Here is a 19,745-nt window from a genome sequence, read left to right on the forward strand (position 1 = left end):
CTAACCACCTTGGGCTGTAGGAATAAAATCCCAAAACAAGTCTATAGGTTGAAAAGCCCAGGTACTTTAAAGCTTTGGGGCTTGTAAATCTACAGTAGCCTGAAATGGTCTGTCTGAGGGAAGACTAAATTCCTTCCACGTGCCTTTTTAAGGATGTCGTGACTGTGCCTAGAGCTTTTGTTCGGTGCGTTTTTATAAACGGTAGTAAGCAGAGCTGTTCACTTGGTTTGCTGCTTGTAGACAACAACTGTCGGCTACAATCAGCTCGGAGAGAACAGGAGGGCAGGGCTGGCAGCAGCCACAAAATGCATCAGAGCAGCAAGCGATGGCTGTGCATTAGCAAAGCTGCCATCCTTCTTCCTTCTCATCTCTCTAACACACGTTGAGGGCACTAATTAACAGGGTATCCGAGGCACACAAAGGTTACAAAGAAAGACGTCCCAGGTGCCCCATTAAGGCCTGATCCCAAGATGATTAAAATAGCCTAGCGATCTCTCCAAGTCACAAGTCTCCAAAACTGTCTGATATTCAGAAAGAATTCGAAGATCACAAGAGCTGCAGAACTGAGAAAAGCAGAAAGGAAATAAAGTGACCTACTTTATATTCTGCTATCACATGTTGAAAGAGACGGGATCGAATAATGCCAGAAGAGCTTGCACATGTAAAGGAATCCTCTCAAATGTGTGTGTTGTCAGCATGATGGCACAGAGCCCCCCCCGGAAAAAACAGGGGCAGGGGAAAAACTCAACTCAAATACTGTGCCAGAACAGCAATTCAATACCCAGAGAGAAGGGAATGTACAGTAGGAGCTATACAGAGTACAAGAAGCCTGCAATCTGAAATGTCACTCGCCATTACCTCAGTGGGCATTAAAACCTCTGCCGGGGAGCGGCACCTACCGTCAGAACCATCCGATCACCTTTTCCAAAGCAAGTGACAGAGGAGGAGGTGTGATCTTCGATATTTTGTGGGTATTTCCGCAGCATATATTCTTGACTTAGTAACAAGAGGCAGGACAGAAGAATCTGCGAGCAACTGGGTATGAGTATGTAATATTACCAGAGATGGGGTTAACAGTCCTGAGTCTGGATTCACCTTTTAAATTATAACCCTGCTGAGCACTGGAAAGTAAGACTTCTTGTGAGAGTACACACAGATTATTGGTTTATCCCTTTAAAAACAGAGAATGCTATCAAAATAAAATCTTCCTACTCCCGAGATTTGACTTCTGGGATTTTTGCATCATTCTTTATTAAAACAAAGATCAGGACCAAACCAACTGGCTGTTCTTCTTGAAACATCTTAATGCGACCGTTTCCAAACTCATCACGGAAAAAGCTCACCCTGACATACAAAAGTGAGGTGACACTAAGTTACGATCTTGTGTACAAAAAGCATGGCAGGTTCAGTCCAGGCATCCCAACATACCAGTTACCTCCCTCTTCAAACTATGTTTCACTTAAGTGAAGGGTTTCTGGGTGAGGATGAGGGACTGGACTATGCCTCAAACCATCAATGTACCTGACAAGACCACAAGTTTCCAGTTTGACTTAACAACTGACTCTTCGACGAACAAGTGAGACAGGAGTGGTCCGTGACCATCGTCTTTATGCCAAAATGTTTGGTAAGACATTAGCTGCCCAGCCCTTGCATCACCGAGTCCTAGTTCTGAAAAATCAACATACTAAATAGTGACAGACACGCTTTAGGACTCAAGCAGTCCTGGAATATTATCCCTCTGGGCGCTACTGAGGGTGGAAAGCTCAGCAAGAACTGAATGATGTGGGAAAGTGTCATTAGCCAGAGAAATTAAGTTTAGATCACGTTAATATTCACCCCTGCAAAAAGCGTGTCATGCTCAGGTATTTGCAAGGAAGGCTGAGATGAGGCATTACAGCAGCCTTCTTTTTATTCTTCTGTGAAAGGAAGCTTAGCCCAGCAACAGACTACGTTTCTTCTCTATGCCTACAAAGCGACTTGTAGGTGGTACTGTAATTAAATAGGTCCATCACTTAAAATAGAAAAGCACATCGTCATAGATGAGGTGAGAACTAAGAGTCTATAGTGAGATGTTTCCATCAAGTCATTGGTTTTCAGGAGCATTAACGACAGGGTAGAAAATTCCCAGCAAAGCAGTCTGCATGAAAAAAATAAAACAGATAGTCAGGAAGTTCCAGCATGACTACCTTGGCTCTCTCACAAATTCACATTTTTGTTTTCATCAGCTAGAAGACTGCTTCTGTCCTAGTGTTTCAAAATTTTCTACAAAAAGAGTACTTCTCGCAAACAAAGCACAGCCTTAAGAAGTCTGTACTGGAGCTCACAGCTACCTTTTTTTAACAAATGAAAGGAACAAAAAAACCTGCAGGTACTGTCACGTGAAGCTCCATCTAGATCCAAGTTCCGTGTTACAACCTACTACATAAAATCACTGATTAATGTTCGAGTGACAGCTAACATTTCATACAAGTTGGACAGAGGCCTGACTCCAGCAAACCACCGACATGACACCGAGTAAAGGCCAGTATCTAGGTTTGGGGAGAGGCATATGTACTCCTAGGGCAGAAAAGGACTGGAAAGGGAGACTTTGTCATTAGCCAGCTGAGGACACTCTTCCTTTAAACACTTGGAAGGAGAACTGCTGGCAGGATAAGAGACATCTCAGGGTAAGGGCTGTGTGACCTCCATATTCACACATGGATTGAATTCCTCCTGGGTTTGGAACATTGGCTTCCACAGAACTAGAAGAAGGCTGCAAAGGCCAATGCAATGCTTGAGTGAAAAGCCCACTGTCTTATTTGCAGGAAGGGCAATGGTTTGATTCACAGGTGTGGATGAAGAAATATAACCAGAGGGGTTGATAGCAGTGCCCAGAAAACCAAATTCTCACAGTATCACCATGATAATTTTACTTCTGGCTTTCCAGAAGGCTCAAGAGCAGCACAGTTTGATCTGCAAAAGATAGTACAGACCCTTCCAAAGCCAAAGCACCCCAAGAACAGTTAGCTAGCCAGATCATGCCAGCTCCCTGATGCTAAATCTCACTGCCCGAAAGATGCGGTGCCCTTATCTGTCATCACATTTCACTGCAAGCAGCTGTCATTGTCTCAGAGTTGCAATAGATCCATTAGAGGGATAGGAGCTTGCTCACGCCATCACAAGTGGGAGAAATACTCACTTGTCCACCTCTAAGGCTTCTACATAGGACCCCAGTCCAGCACTATCCAAGAATTCAGGAAGACCAAGAGTAAGATTTCAACATCATTCTGTGTGTGTGTTTTTACATTCAATTCAAAAGCAAATGCACTCTGCTGAATTACAATCGCTGAGGAAAATACACTTGGGAAACCAAGATGGGTTTTGTGCACAAATAAGCCTTAAGCGCCGCATCTCATTAGCAGGCTGCTGCACACAGTAAGACTGGTGGCAAAGTTTTCAACTTGGAGGCTAAGAACTATCCTGTTCTCCAAATGTCAGGGATATACCAGCAGATTTTCCACACTTACTCTCTTACTGCCAGAGGTCATCCTAACCAATCCCATGGAAAAGAGTCCTAGTTTAAACCAACACTGTTGCAACTGTGATGCACCAGTTAACATTGATGCAAGTGATGGCTGTTGCGTCTCATCAGCTTATTTCAGAAATCCTAGGTACTTGCAGACAATGGTCCAGACCTATTCATCTCATCTAGGAGGCTGCAATACACTTTCCCTGATAGCAATTCTTGCCGTGAAGCAGTTACTGATGGAGAACATAAATCCACGGTTTGGAAAAAATGGAAGAGAAGCTCCTATGAGCAGGTGCTCAGGTGAAAGCAAACACAGGGCTTTGAATTAATACCCTTCCACAGGCCTACACTCATGCCAGCTGTGAAGCAGATGCTGCTGCTGAAGCAGCGTGTGCTGCTAGCAGTGCTTAGCTCCCCAGGAGCTTATCTGTGCCTTAATGGAGCCATGGGGGAATCCAAGCGGCCTCTGACTGAGGCAGTGGAATTGATTTATAGCCCCTGGCACTTGGCTGATGTAGAACCACCTTCCCCAGTTCCATCTCTCTGGACATTCATCCCCCGCCTCGCTGGCTGTCTTTGAATGCCACAGCTCCCTGAGCAGTCCCACTGCCTGCCTCACATCTCCCTCAAAGACAAGAGGAGTCACACACATCAGAGATGGCACCTTCTCCCCTGTTAAAGGGTTCGCCTTTGAGCTATCTACCGCGTATAATGAATTTGAACTTACTGTCTTAACATCCAAACGTCAAGTATTATAGAGCAAAAACCACAAATCTTCCAGCTGAACAGAGCTCTGTTCAGGTGTGGCACCTTTTGGCTCAGCAGCATTTGCTCTCCTGTGCTGGGAGGCATGGAGACTGCAAAGCTCAATCTGCTTCCCACTTTGAAATCAGAGCAATGACCCAATTTGTCGCTTTTGGGAAACAGCTGCAGCTTCAGCTTGAGGATCCAGAGGAGGAAGGCAGAAAAAACATTATCTGTTACAGCAGGATAGTACCAAAGAGAAGGAAGAGTGGCAGTAACTGAAGGCAGGAGTTTTATGCTAAAGATGCTCCAGAACAAGCACGGCTGACAGTCTCTGCAAAGCCTGTCCCCTTTTGTGAGAGGGGAATTTGACTCCAGGAGCAGTTACTCACGGCCACATCTCCATCTGTAACTGGCACAGCAGGCTATATAGCTTGTCTGCTTTTAGGACTCGCAAGCAGAGAGATGACTGATTGTAAAGGGATCTTAGGGTGGAGCTCGGGACTAGAGCAGCAAAGTATAGTGCTATAAATCCAGCTTTACAGAGGACTAGGAAAGAAGTTTGCGTGGTATCTATCTGCATTATGCACCTGGCAACAGCTAGCATCTATTGTTCCTTTTTCATAAGGGATTAAAAAACCTTCTCAATCTGAAGTTTTACAAAATGCAAATTGAATTGTGCGTTCGCACAAGCCAGCCGTTGACAGCTCCTCCTTTAATAATAGATGTGCAAAGTTGTAATTTAATCTTTATGAACGCAGACTGTTTTGATCATTCTGCTGCAATCCTCTGTGGAGCTTTCCCTGCCCTACACAGGCGCTTAGCGGTGACGGCAATCCGTAACATCGCTTTCCACTTCCCCAGCAGATCACACCACACTTCAAACCTTGCCTGGCTCCTCAGGGGCTCCACACAAGCTGCCCTCTTGCTTGGGAGGACACAGGGCTCAAGGATCTCTCAAGGCAGCACAGTGAATGCTAGGAAGGAGTTCAGACCCAGCCTCTTCCTCTAGCTACCCACAGCCCCTTTTCCAACCTTAGTTAAGCACCACGTTTAAAACAAATCTACCAGACATCCAGGAAGTGTTTATGAAACACACTCGCCAGGGGTGCAGGACAAGCACTGGAACAAGAGCAACACCAACCTGTCTCCACAGTATGGGCTGGGACCTTACTACAAAGTTCTATCTGTGGCACTTGCTCAGCATGCTCCCAGCTGCGATTCAGGCTGGGCTCATAACTCATGTCCCCAAGTGTCGCCTCTGCAGCCCCAGCACAGAAATGGATCTAGCTCCAGAAGATTTCACCCTGTTGCAGCTCTTCCAAAAGAAGTCCCCAGCATTCAGCAGTCACCTACATTACAGCAGTTTTCAGCACCTATCAGTCCCTGTGGTACTCAGCCAGCCAGGCGAGGCGAGCTGTGCTTTTAAGTCTAATGGACTGACTTTGTTAACCATTTGTACGTTGAGGCAGCCTCTAATTTGTCCAAGAGGAGAGCTCACAGAAGTGGTAGGAGGTGGGAAGCAAGATGTGCCTTGGCCTTTGCAACGCGTAAAGAGGGTGAAAAGACTCCTCTGCCCACCCCGGGGAGGGACCAGGGTGATCCAGGGTCCCACTGCCCCCAAGGCACAGAGCAGCTGCCGCTGGCGGTAAGGGCAGGATGCCTGGGGCATCTTGGTGTTGAGCCTGAAAGAAGGGAATTTCTCCCATTTCTTATTGGGGTTTCTGGAACTGAATTAGGAATAGGGTTACGTCTCTCTGGCAGTAGGTGTTTTTAAAAAACAAAGTCCTTCTTTTGTCCCTCTAACGGGCTACCAGACACTGTCCTCCCTCCTCCAATGACGCACAGTTTATTGTATTCTGCATGTTAATAAAAGCACTACGCAGCACACAGTCACTGCTCCAAAGCTCACCTCCAGCTTCAAATCTCCTTGCGACAAAGCTGATCAGTCCTTGAAGCCTGTTCAGACTTATTCAGTCTGGCACACTGCGTAAAGGAGTCTGAGGCATTAGTAAATTGCAGGGATACTTCTCTGGTAAACAACAAAGAAAGAAAGAAAGAAAGAAAAAAATCTGAACAAGAACTCCCCCATCAACTAGGCAAACTATCAATTTGCCAACTCCAGAAGACTTTTATATAGATTCGTTTAAACCTGAGATTCCAATTTCATCTGGTGCAGCTCAACTCTTTCTGTCAAAGCAATAAAATCTGTTTCAAGCCATTAGTCAAAACCAAGCATCTGTAATGAGACCATGAAACCCAACATCCCCGCTTCATTTACAAAGATCCGATGACGTTAAATTAGGGCTTTGCCTCAGTGACCCCTCAGCTGGAGTTTCATGTTCCTACTACTGTGGTCAACACAGCACTAGCAAGCTTGATACTTCCTACCCCAAAGCTCACTGCATTTCAGACATGAAGTAGCATTATGTTGAAAGAGTTTTAAAGTGTTTCTGGAGCCCTCGCAACATGTTATATTAATGTAAGAGATTAGTGGGATTTATTGTAGTAGTGCCTAGCACTGATGGTGCTTGGCATTTTAAAAACACTAAATGCACAGGTGCCAACAGGTTTTAACTCTTAATACCACTGTCAGCAGTGCTAAAAAACAACACCGCATTTGGTATTTGCCAGTGGTTTTGCTGCTAGTTACAGAATCCAGAACAAGCTGAATAAACTCCAACATCAGTGGCTCTGAATTTGAATACTGTAGGACATCTAAACCCAACTGCACCCTTCTGTGCCTTTCTATGCAAGTCACTGCTGGAGACTTCCTGAGCTGCACTTTGGGTTAGTCCTTCAATGCTCAACCAGGTAACAATCAGCCATGGGAATTGAGAGGGTGGGAAAGGGAGAAGCATTCAACTTTTGAGGTATGACCTCCAGGAAAGGCAAATGGCTTTGTGAGACTGCCTGACCAAACTGGATTGCAGCTACCTGAGTTATAGAGGTATCAGAACGTGGAACAACCCAAGCATTACACTCATTTGTCACAACTTCAGAAGCGATACAGTTGTCCTGGTTTCCCATCACAATTTGTTCTGGCTCTCAGCATTTTTCATCTGCAGTTACCAGATTAATACACACGGTGCAGGTCTTCGCAACCATCATTCACAATGAACTCTACGCTACCTCCAAACTGGAGGTACTTAGTGTCCCTGTCATGGGTGATAAGAAAAGGGTTTCTCTGTTAGAAAAAGCACACAGATGTTCCGGACTAGTAAGACCCTTAGAGTAGAAAACAAGGAGAGAACAGGTGCCAAAGAGAAAAGGAGACCTCACTGAGCAATTCTGCTAACTCGCACAAGACTTTCTTGGCATGCCAGCCACCACAAGATATGCCAGCTCAGAGATTTCACCAAAAGTACTGGGTTCCTCTCACTTTAGCCCCTCTAGGATAATCGTGCTACATGACCAACAGGCAGAGAGCTGCCTTCTTAGAGACACCTGCTCTTTCACATCCAGAAAAGGTAGATGTGAGATCCCAGCCAGATCATTCATGCCCTGTGTTTTCAGCTTGCTTGCCTGTGTTTACCCTTCTGGAGCAACTATGGTGCTGCCGTTTTCTCACTGCCTTGCCCCTGTTCTCTGCAAGAACTACAGCAAGGAACTACAGCAAGGTCAAAATAGCTAACGACTAGGAAGGATTACGAGTCTGCTTTGGCAAGCAAACTCTTTGCAGAGTGGCACTGGCAAGGATCACACTGTGTTGATAGACGAAGGTGGCCCATCATCAAAATCCTGGCATTCGCTTGCTCCTGGGAATTTCCCACTCTTTGCTCAAGGGAATGTGGAAAGAAAAAGGTCTCTTCCTGGTTTTCAGATCTGAATACTGGATAAACCCCACAACAGTAAGCAAAGCAGAACTGTGAAGTCTTCTGAGGACACCTGCCTAGAGCACAGATCCATGTATTCAGACTATGGTTCCTGGAGATCTTCAGGACTAGAGATGTATGGTGGTATTAACAGTCTCTCCTTAAAACAACCCCATGTCCACCGTTTCCAAGGGTCTGCAAATCCCTTCAGCATGTAATAACTTTAACAGTAATGCTTATAAATAAAAAGGAGAAAGCATTGAAATGCCAGACTGAGAATGGTAATAAACAGACATTAGTGATTAACAAGGTAATAAAGCCTTCAATAGGATTAGGAAAAGAAAAAGATGAAGCAAAATCTCTTTCAGCTGATTACTTAGCTACTTTTAAGGATATTAAAAATACAAAAATTTTAAAAAAATAATTTACAAAATCATTTACAACATGAAAAGGGTGCCAGAACAGTCAGAGGGCAGCACAGTAAGTTTGACACAGGCTTAAGTAAGAGTCTGCAAACTGATAAGGTTCAAGTGAATTGGAAGCAACTCAGCAGCTGGAAATTCCCCTTCAGATAGAGCTCTGTCAAAGCCACACTTGCCTGCCTAATAGGAGATTATCAGATACCAGAGAGGAGTTTGAGCAGCCATAGGATAATCTGGCCAAAGGCTAGTATCTGTGAAGGAAATCATCATTGAAAGAAAAGTTTGATCCCCAAAATTGTAAAAACAAATGTTCCCAGTGAAGAAATACCATTCTCCTAAAACTATTGAAATAACTCAAAGTGGAGAATGACCAGTCCTAAATGTAGTATCTGTGTGTGGACATACAAGTTAAATGTCAGTATTAAATATTTCAATGTGGTGGACTACAAAAACCAGGGCTATAAAGGAGGGCAGATTTTGTGCAAAAAATACTTATGGAGAGAAGAGAGAAGGGAAATTAAGTGAACACACATGCAAAAAAAATAAGATACAGCTGGAAGAAAAAATAAAAAAGAGAGAGACTATAGCAGCCAAAAGGCAAGCTTGACCCCTCCACCTCATGCTGAAAAGCTAACACAGAATGAAAACAACAAACCTCTTATCCCACAAAAGCCAGACCCTGGCCTTGATCTCAGCCATCCACCATCACCCCTCGCAAGAAGTCTCCATCCCTCTCCTATTTTTGTAGTAAATTGCAGAGGTGACTAAACTGAGACCACACAGTCCCTCACTACAGTGACATCTCTGTTATTTCTCTGCAGTTCACGGGTGCCTATTACTGCTTTGCTTTGTCTGATGTTCTCCTTATGCTGAAAGAAAGCATGAAGAGAAAAAAAGAAAAAAAACTGAGAAATCTAACTGTCTTTCAACTTCCTAATCATCTTCCTCAAAATGCTCCATGCATCAGCACTGATTTCATTATCTGTCTGCTGCTAGAGATTTTATTTAAAGAATAACACACAAGGAAGAAAGGATTTCATCTGACCTCCCCGAACTGCTGGGGGATGAATACTACACAGAGCTGACAGCGAAAAGCTCATTTCCTTTCTCAGGCTAACCCCAAAGACTATGCAAAATTCCCCCCCATCCAAGCCCTTGGTTTTAAATTGGGCTCTCAAAGGCTTTTCTTTCTTAGGGGCCTGGGTTGATGCAATCAGCGTCTCATCAGTGAACCAGGACTGATAACGTGAACCATTACAAAGCATAGCGGCGGGTACGCTGAATCTCAGAGGCAGAACAATACAGAAAAATGAAGTAAATTAAGCCCAGTGTTTTTTTCTATCTGTCTATATCAAAAACAGAACAAAAAGCAGTAGGGTCCACATTTTTTCCCCACTGCACTAGTACTGTAACAGGCCTAAGCGCGGGACCCCACCCAGTGGAAGGAGCAATCCAAGGTGACTCAGCCGAGGTCTGTCCTAGACCATGTTCACAATTTCTTATCTGGAAGATCGAGAGGTGTCGACACAGCTGTGTCTGGGATGATCCCCCAAAGCTCTCATTGTAGCTCTGTATTTTGTCCACTACAGGCTCCTGCAGAGACATTTACATCTCCAGGAATGATTAACATACAGTCCCAATATTTTATTTTGGATAACAGGCTGTACCTTCCCTTCCTGAGATCATGCACAGAAGCCTGTTTTCAAAAAGCCACTTTTACACATTTATGGAATACAAGCAGGACACAAAGAGAGCAAAACAGGCCAAATCAAGGAAGAGAAATATAACCTTATCACCTTCTTTAGTAAAAACCTTCTCTTTTCAAAGTCTAAACTAACTGAATTCAATTACCCTAGAAAATTTCTAGTAAGTGTTGCCTCAGTTCTAATTCCCTGCTATCACAGAAAAATTAAGCTAACGGTTCTTCAATAACTAAATTCACTGCCAAAAACTTCCTGCTCCATTCTAAACACCTGCATCCTCACAAACTCCAATCACGCTTGCTGACAATTCTGCCTATTTTCATAATTTGTATCCATCTTTCTGCACTTGCTGGACCAAGATGTCTGGATACGATGGTAAAATTCGTTAAAGTAAGCCTTGTTTCTCTTCCTGTGCCCACATCTGAACGAGGAACATGAGAGTCCCGCCTTCTCCTCTCATATTGCTGTCAGGGAGCACAAGGCAATCCTAAACACCAACATTCCAGAGGTCAACATAAGAAAAGGTCATCGCACGTCTGGTTTACCTGATCCTCGGAGAGCTGCGATATGTGATTCACTGCCGCATAAGACTCTATCTTCGGGTTGAAGTGATTGATGATGGCTCTGAAACAAAAGAGGGAAATTTTCAGAGGTCTCAGGAACAGCTCAGGGATGCAGCAGAAATACCCCATCAGCCTGAGTCAGTGCACATGGAGCCATAGTCCCGCAAGGAGGAGTTCCTCCTCACCGCATGGCATCGCTTGCTCTGCCGAGGACAGGCTCTCTGCCGAGAGGCCAACACAGATTCAGTCACAGGCTCACTGGAAATTGCAGGCACGGGCACTGCCCTACGCTGGGTGCCTTTGTCCCAGCAGATACAGGGCTGTGCCCGCTGCTCCGGCAGAGTGAATCGCTGCCTTGCTGCAAACCGCTCAGTGTCCCAGCGGAGACACAGCAAATCTGGCCATTGCTGCCCTGTCCTGCTCAGGGACTGCATCCTCTCATCCCTTCCAAAACTGGTATTTGCCTGACATTTTGCCCTACGGAGCTTTGCTGCCTGATGTGTTGAAGCTGATGGTTTATTGCATTGGATCTCCACTATGTTTAAAATGTTGTAGCTGGCGCTTACGTGTAGTCATCCATCACTGCAGCCACTACTTTGACTTCTTCCCATAATAGCTTTAGTCCTCAGCTCCAATTATGGATTGTTAGAGACAGCTTATGACAGTGTCCCAAATACGGCACCAGGAACACTGATCACTTCTGCTTCTCTGCCTCGTTTCTCTCACTTGTCTGCACCAATGTACTCCCCTTCTAGGTGACTCTAGAGGCAGGTATGAGAAATCTAAAATTGAAAGTAAAATAGTAATTGGGGAAAAAAAGAAATGAAACTGCAGATGGAATATTCTCTCATCTCCTCCTCTGCTTGTGAGGTACAACTGAGAAGACAAATGGCAAGACAGTAAAGTCTCCCCAGGTCAGCGTTTGCTGCTGGTCCAGTTGGGATATTACCCATGAGACCCACTGCGGAGGTAAATGCTCATCATAGGAACAGCCCATGTCAGCGCTCTGCACAGATACGTGCTGATGGCGGCTGGAGAACATTTGCTTGGCCAAATTACACCACAGCAGCAGTCAGGGCTTTCACTCTCATATTCATCAGCATGAAAATTAATTCCAGCTTCCTTTGCTATACTCTAATGGGTTCCCTCCTCCCCACACCTCCCCCTGCAGAAGAGCTTTCAGCTACTTTCTCCAGACCTCAGGACAGCTAAGAGCCAATGCCTGAGACCAGGAATAAGTGATTTTCAGTGGCGCCAATCAGAGCTAGTGGAAAGAAACCTGCCTGGAAGCATCCTTCTTTAAATATAGAGATAAAGAAACACAGCATGGAAAAGGAGGGGAATAGGAGTAAAAAAAACAACACAAAGGAACAGAATCTGCAGATTCAGTGCAACATTCCCAGCAGACACCAGCTGCAGTCCATGGGCAGGGGTGGCCACTCCAGTGGCTGCTCCTGCAGCATCACTATGTACTTAGCACAGGGGAGCTTCTACGGTCTCACCAGCCTTAATGGTTACATCAGTAAAGTGAATTCGGCAGGGCCCCTTGTCAGGCTTTCTGTATCCCTTCCTCCCTCTGGAGGAGGGCAGCAGGCAGGTAGAGACATGCTCGGGCTCCTCCCATTTCCATCTGACCAGAGAAGCAGCTCCTGTTAGTCACAATCACGCTCTCCATTACCCAGCCTCTCGAACTCTGTGGCTTTCAAGTTGCACGTTTCATGCCTGGCTGGAGTCGTATTTACACTCCTATAGGACACACTACAAGCTACTGAAAGAAAAGGGAACACAGACTTACAACAACTTAACTTCTGGCTTGACAGAAGGTTTGGCAGCTCGGAGGGGTTTGGCACGCTCACATGGTTCCAACATTTACCAGGGAACAGATTCAGCGTTCATTTGTCTCCACTGCTGTGAAGCACTTCAACATGGGCTGCCTGCTCACTACTCCCTGCTCGGATCTGAGCTAGTGAAGCGGCACCTGCAATCACAGCTGGGATTCACCCGGGAAAGCAAAGCCAGCAACCAGCTGCCACTGCAGTAAGAATCCACAGACATTAAGGAAGAGAAAGAATTCAAGTCTCCTCCTCATTTCCCTAAAGGCGAATGGACAGCTCCGCAGTGACTAGAGGAAGAAGTTCAGCTGTTAAATTTAAGCGATCTCTTTCACGCTGAAGAACTCCTTCCCAACCTGATTTTCTGCAGAGCTGTTTTCCTGAACCTACAGGCAGCCTGGGGCCAAGGAGCATGAAGAGCCTGGATTCAATCCCAGCTCTGTGTAGCCAGGTTCTTACTGCCCAGCATACGCTACCGAGGCCAGGCTCCACACATGGTACAGCCCCTCCTCACACATCTGCTACGAGAAATTCCATCACTACCCAGCCCAAGCTGCTGTGCTGTACCAGCGCACTTCTGCATCAACTACTCTGATGTGCCTCCACTATTCTTCCACTTCTCAAAACCCCTGGGGCATACTTTCAGGCAACTGGCCTCCTGGGCTACAGAGTAACAGCTGGAATTTCACTTTGCAAAGCTGCCACTCCACAGGCATTTGTTCCTGGAGACAACGGGGAACCAGAGCTTTCAAGCACAGTCTCCCCCTTATGGACAATAGAACAGCAGCTTTGCCATCATTAGTTCACACACCAGCACGTAACAGCTGAGCCTTGGCAATATTTTATTTTTGCACTGTGATTCCCTTGATTATTGGGATTTCAGCCAGTACCTTTGGGGAAGGGAGCAGTTAAAGCGCTTGGAGATTTGTGATGTGTTGTGTTCTACTGAGATCTTCCTACCGATCATGAAAAAAAAATAAAATAAACCCCTTGTGTTTGGTATTCATGAAGCACTAGCACCTTCGATGCATTTGTAAAGCTTATAAAGTGTCCACTGAAAGACAAAACATTACAGTTCCCCAACTAGCCTTTGATACCGTGTGCGTACTTCCACACCGGGAAGTCCTGACATGGTTCTGTCTGCAAGTTGTCATACAAATTTCAGAGCGCTTTTGGGACACCATTCTCTCGGGGCTGAGAGATGTCTGGAGAGGTATCACTTTAGCAACACCACCTCCTCTGACAGATCCACTGCTCAGGAGTCAACTGGCAAGAGGATCCTGCCGCTGGACAAGGGAAGGATGCTGAACAGGCAGAAGGTGAAACAACGGTTCAGGAATGAAGAAAACTGTTCCCAGCAGCTTGTCTTGACGTTAATGCTTAGTGCTCTACAGCTAACCACAAGCAATCTCTGCAGTTTTTATTCCTCCATCTCTCAGTGAGAGTCATTTATACACTAGCCATGCTGGTGCTCTTGGAAATACACATTTCCGTCACTTCTTCATGCAACTCTTCAGAAAGCAAGCTACCTAGACACCACGATGCCAGAAGCCACGTAGACGTATGACTGAACTTGTATTTTCCTCAGGACGAACAACCTCGGACACTTGCATTTATGTATTTATGCATTTAATGCACTTTTTTTATTTCTTTGGGAAGAAGGGAATGATTGCAAGAAAAATACAGTGTTCTGCCCTGATTTAAGAACCTAACTGCCAACGAATCATTTATTTGTACTAACTGTATTAATCATGTTATTAGACAGTGAAATTAGGTCCCACTGTAACAGGCACTGTACAAACACGGAGTGGTGGAAAGCCTCTGTCCCAGGGAGCTAACGATCTCAAATGCAAGAGGACTGGGAAAGCTCAGAAAAGTGCAGTAGCAACAAAAAATCTAACAGTGCTGTTAACTGAGTGTCATGGAAGACTTTGCTTAGAGATAAACCAAGGATAGAAAAAACTCAGAAAACAACTACTGAAGGAAGAAGCACAGAGATGGGGAAAAGGAGACAGAAGGGCAGATAGGATCAAGAGAAACACGAGGTGAAAAGACTGCAGGACAGAGATTATCAGAGTAATAGCAACTGATCCCAAGGTTGTCTGTCCTCCGCAAACTGGAAATCGCTGACTGGTGGAAAGTTTCTACTTTGGCTGTTCCTGAGGCTGCAACAATTTATAAGCCCTGAAGCGACTCCTACTAGCCATTTTTTCCTCAAAAAACCACAGGCTGGAAGCTCAGAGTGAAACAAGTTGTGACGATGCGAAGTTTGCTGACAGGAAAGGGCTCCCGTGAAAAGCGACATGGCATGCATGAAAGAAAAGATTTAATTAATTCCTCAATTTAATTTGTCACTAGTTTTAACATCACATGCGAGAACTGAAATGCACCAACAACACTGAGCTGCCGGTTCCTTAGTTCCTTGCACCTTCTAGCCCACATGCACCCACCGCAGCAAGGAACACCACCCTGTCCACCTGAACCTCACAACAAGCGGCTCTGGATCCAATGTGCAGGGAAAGCAAAATCACTGTGCTCAGGCAGGCAGCACTTCTTCAGCATGTTTTCTCTGACCTCCAAACCCTTCCCATCAAGTTATTGCAGATGAGCTGTCTAATACGCAGTGAAATTAAGGACTCTGGAGGTGCTGAAAGTAGGGTAAGGGAAGAGAAAGGTTGCAAAGCTTATTATAGACTTGGGAATGCTGAGCCATCATTCACTGCACGAGCCTGGTCTTTGCACCTACTTTGCAGGTCCAGTATGCGGTGGCCAGCATAAAAAAATTATTTGTATACTCAAACATTTCTTGTACAATAGAAGTAGCACTGCAGGGTCCCTTCTTCCCACATCCTATTACAGTGGATTAGAAAAGCAGTAACGCTTGACTGGTATCTACCCTTGCAGGAAACCAAGGGTGACTCGATACCCACTACACGCATTGATCTGCTCAGCTGAGCGCTCATGCCAGCCCAGCACACGGGGCAGCAGCAGCACGTCTCCACCTTCACTGAATGAAGCCAAATGCATGGCAAAAGCAGCCAGTTCACTTTCCCTCTGCAATAAACACTGACAGTATCCGAGACAAACGCTGCAGCACACACTGAACTCGCAGCACCACGATGAAGGCTAGGAACCAGCAGATGCAGTAAGGACATAGTTGACTTTTATCACATTCCACTTCATAAAGCTGCTTTACAACAAAAGGGAGACCTGAGATACGGTGGTTATTGTTCAGGAACAGGAATCAGCAAGTGACCGGCTTCCCTCTGATTCGCTACAGCAGTTCCCTCTCCCTCTGACATGCCTTAAGTTCTCCCCTCATAAAATGGGAATAAGAACAATCACCTCCACAAAGTGTTTTAAACCAACAAGGTGAAGAGACCTCAGAAAGTTTTATCATGTGGTATGTTGGAATCTGCTCAAGCACAAGGCAGCAAGTAAATTATACATAATACAGAGCCCAAAATGACTACAAACCACCTATCCTCTTCCCCCATTCATGTCACCTCAACCACGGTTGCTGGAGACCTGTGCAAAACTCTCAGCCACGAGCCAGCCCTCCTGCAGGAAGCTTGTGCCTCAGCAAGCTGCTGCTTGGGGCAAAGATCGTGCTGGCATTGCTCTCTTCATGCACTCCCAGCACTCAAAACAATAAAACCCCATCTGCTCAGTGCCTGCAACAATTAAATAGAGTTACTCCATATGTACAGCCCCACCTGGCAGGAGGTGAGAGGGTTTAGATTATTTTAACACATGTCCATGAGGCACTGCTATAACGCACATGTACCTGCCATATCTAAGCTGTGTGCACCAATTAAAAGCAAGCAAACCCCCTGGAATGGTGCACTAAATTCTGCCTTCTACTGTGGATTAACTCCAGTCTTTTAAATTTCTTCTGCTCCTACATTTTAATGAGTACTGACATTAAGCTGCAAGTCCACAACTCACAGGGGGAGGCATCTTCCAGACACAATAATAAAGTGCAGGGGAGAACTGAAGACAAAAGGATATTTTCAGCAAAAGTGCTTGCGTTACAGCTCACCAAAAAGACCTGAGTCAGCACTGCTGCAGTTTCACAGAAGAGATAAGCCTGCTACACCTGTTCAGCTCCGCCATACTGAAACCTATTGATCGCCATGACAGGCTCCATGGGAGAGGGAGATACAAGGTCTATTTATTTAATAAGGAGGGGACCAAAAAAAGAAGGAAAAAAAAAAAGGCCACACACACCAAAGAGCTTCTAGCAGTTCTCGGCATTGTTCTGCCAAGCCCCATTCTGCCAGGGCAGAGGCGGACGATGCACTTTACGAGCCACCACACAGCAACACAGCACATCTTTCCACCTCGCTGTTTGCTGGATAGTAACCAGGTATCACCACGGCTTGCAGGATACGCTCGCCTTCTCTTCTTACAGTTCATGTCCACACATTTAAGCCAAGCAAACCAAACACCTCCACTCTCACACCTAAATGACTTCTGTTTGGCTTTTCAACTTAAGAAGTCCTCAGGGGTGAGCAGTTAACGCTTTTGGGACAGTTGCACAACCTCACTTGACTACAACTCAGGGAGTTTATCCACTCGCATACCCTTCTGCGGCCAGTCCATCACTGGATGGACTGTTTGGTCCCTGGACCAAACAGGCGGTGTGATTTTTAGTATCTAAGCACCGTTTTGTGCAAACAACACAATGCTCTGTAGCTGCCAGGTGTTTTAGAGCAATGAAATGTGTCTTAAAACACTGCCTCAACAGCAAATACAGCCCTTCAGCTACAACTAGTTTTAACTCCCTCATGTACAAGGCAACCAGCTCTCTAAGACAAATAAGGTATGAAGAAACAGCTAATCCAGAAGGTGAGGGAGCAAAACAAAACAACAAAAAAAAAGGAGAAAACAAAACAAGACTAAAAAAAAATAAATCTGAAGATGGTTTACCAGACAGATTTGTAAAGCCACCCTCTCTGGTTAGAGACTTGAAGTGAAGAACTTTTGGCAAATATTTAGTCTCTACAAAGCATTGTAAGTGGGTCACCATCTATCCATTGCTTCGTAATTCACATTACTGACTGCCATCCAAGCCTTCCGAGACACAAGACATTACAAAACCTCAAACAGGATCAAAACTTGAAATATTTCAAATTACTTTTATACTCTTACTACTTTAATTGGTATTTTATCATGGGATGTTTAACTTTAAAGCAAGCAGCAAGTCTACTTTATTAGATGCTCTGCTTAGTGCATTAAGCCACACGGACTGCACACACCAGCTTCTGAACACACCAGGCAGAGAGTGAAATTTAAAAAGTTTATGAACTGTCCCACTGCAAAGCTCTCTGAGAAAGGCAATGAGTATGGCTGCTCTAAGCCTAACTAACTATGTCAACACTCACCATCAGCCTCATATTATCTAGAGTGTGCGGAAATGGCTCTTGTCACCCCATTTTTCAGGGGCGAGCCTGCAGGTATTGCCCAAGGCCCTGATTTGCAGACTGTGGCAGCAAGACAGAAGCTTTTCTCTTTAGGTCATGTAAGGCAGCCTTATTCCGACTGTAGCAGGGCTCCCCTCGCCACTCTAAAACCTGTGCCCATGACAAAAGCCCACATGTGAAAAGGAGGCACCAAAGCATCAGCATTTGTCTGAAGTGAGCGAGTAAAAGGTTAGAAAAATATGATCTAGTCGAGATAGCTGGATATTAAATTGCACAGAGAGAAGGGGGAAAGGAACATTGGCCAAGCAAGAATTAACTGCAGTCAAACCTACTTTGCAAAGGAAAGGAAGTCGAGTCCCACAATAATATTTAATTACACCAAGGGTCAGCTATAGCTGTACCTGCAGAGCTATGTAACTCTGAAAGAGTTCACAACCTTTCAGATGCCATCAGATACCACGCAGATTGAAACCTGTTATTTAGAGTCCAGTCCTTTGAAAATATAAGATGCTGCAAACCTCATAATATTTTCTCATCAGACAGATGTAAATGAGAATCATTTATCATTTGCTGATAAACGCCTGAGAGAAGCAACTAAAGCAACGCCTTGCCTTCCAAAACCCAGGGCCAGGACTCCAGCGTGGACTCTGATGATACCCTCAACCCCCTGTCAAGTGAATACCACATCCTCAATAAAGATGTCATCACACGTCATTTGGGACAAGGTGAAGTTGATTTTCACTGCCAAGGAAAGCTGTAGAGCCAAATAGCATTGCAGCTGAATGAATGGCACTCTTGTTACGATATTTATTTCATGTCTGAAAGGCTGGAGGATCTGTGGTTGATTAAGACTCTGTTTTCCTAAGGCAGGATGCCTGATCTATGCACCAGTGGAAAGCTTCATCTCATCATAGATAACTAACTCCTTTGCTGTAACTATTTCATGTGCACCCATCTTCTTTTCTATTTAATCCCCATAATGAGACCTGCCTACCTGAAAGCCAAACCCCTTCCACCCCAGTATCTGCAGATCTCACAGGTATCTACTGTCTGCTGAGATCTTTACTCTCAAAATATAAGGGGTGATGATGAGAGGTGACTTACTGGAGGTGAACAAGTTATCAACTGAGTTACCAACAACAGGTGGGTATTAAATCCATTGTGACTGCCAAGTAAAATGCCGTACTTGAAGTTGGCCCGTGCACACACGCTCATAGTTCATCAGACAACAGCAAGGACAGGAGGAGAACTGAGGCCCAACTAACAATTGGCAACTCTTAAAATCACCTGACTATACTAAGGGTTCTCAGGATCACTTCAACGTTTTAAGGGTTTTTTTGTTTTGTTTCTAATTTTATTTTGCGCATCTTTACCCTGCACCAAATCTCAGGCAGATGTTGACAAAACCCCTTCAGCTGAATTGGCCGTTGAAGGACAAATCTTTCAGGACAGACTTCAACCATGTCACATAGAGGAGAAGAATATTTTCTTTTCAAATACCCACACTCTTCCTTCACCCACCATCATACCTGACATATACCTGTGCTCACCTCTCCCCCAAAGCTTCAGTATTGTAACTTACACCTACATTTATTTTTTCTGCTCTGTTTTTTGTATGGGTGTTATTGAAAGCAAGACCAGTGAAGTGCATTTTCTATTTCAAAAGTGAAGTGTGGTTCTCCAGTCTAAGGAACAGTAGAGCACCAAACAATTCAAAGTTAATTGCTGATAT

The 19,745-nt window shown here is 45.0% G+C and overlaps 1 protein-coding gene across 1 annotated transcript in view; it reads right to left on the reverse strand.

Moving 5' to 3' along the window:
- The window catches only part of LOC104280761 (chromosome unknown open reading frame, human C10orf76), a 113,492-nt gene that overhangs the window by 20,566 nt on the left and 73,181 nt on the right, over window positions 1–19,745 (reverse strand). Inside the window, exon 23 of the mRNA XM_009878516.1 lies at window positions 10,738–10,816. Within this exon, the coding sequence (XP_009876818.1) occupies window positions 10,738–10,816 (79 nt within the window). The remainder of the gene's footprint in view (window positions 1–10,737; window positions 10,817–19,745) is intronic.

Source organism: Apaloderma vittatum, unplaced genomic scaffold (genome assembly GCF_000703405.1).
Source record: "Apaloderma vittatum isolate BGI_N311 unplaced genomic scaffold, ASM70340v1 scaffold12981, whole genome shotgun sequence".
Taxonomy (NCBI): Eukaryota; Metazoa; Chordata; class Aves; order Trogoniformes; family Trogonidae; genus Apaloderma; species Apaloderma vittatum.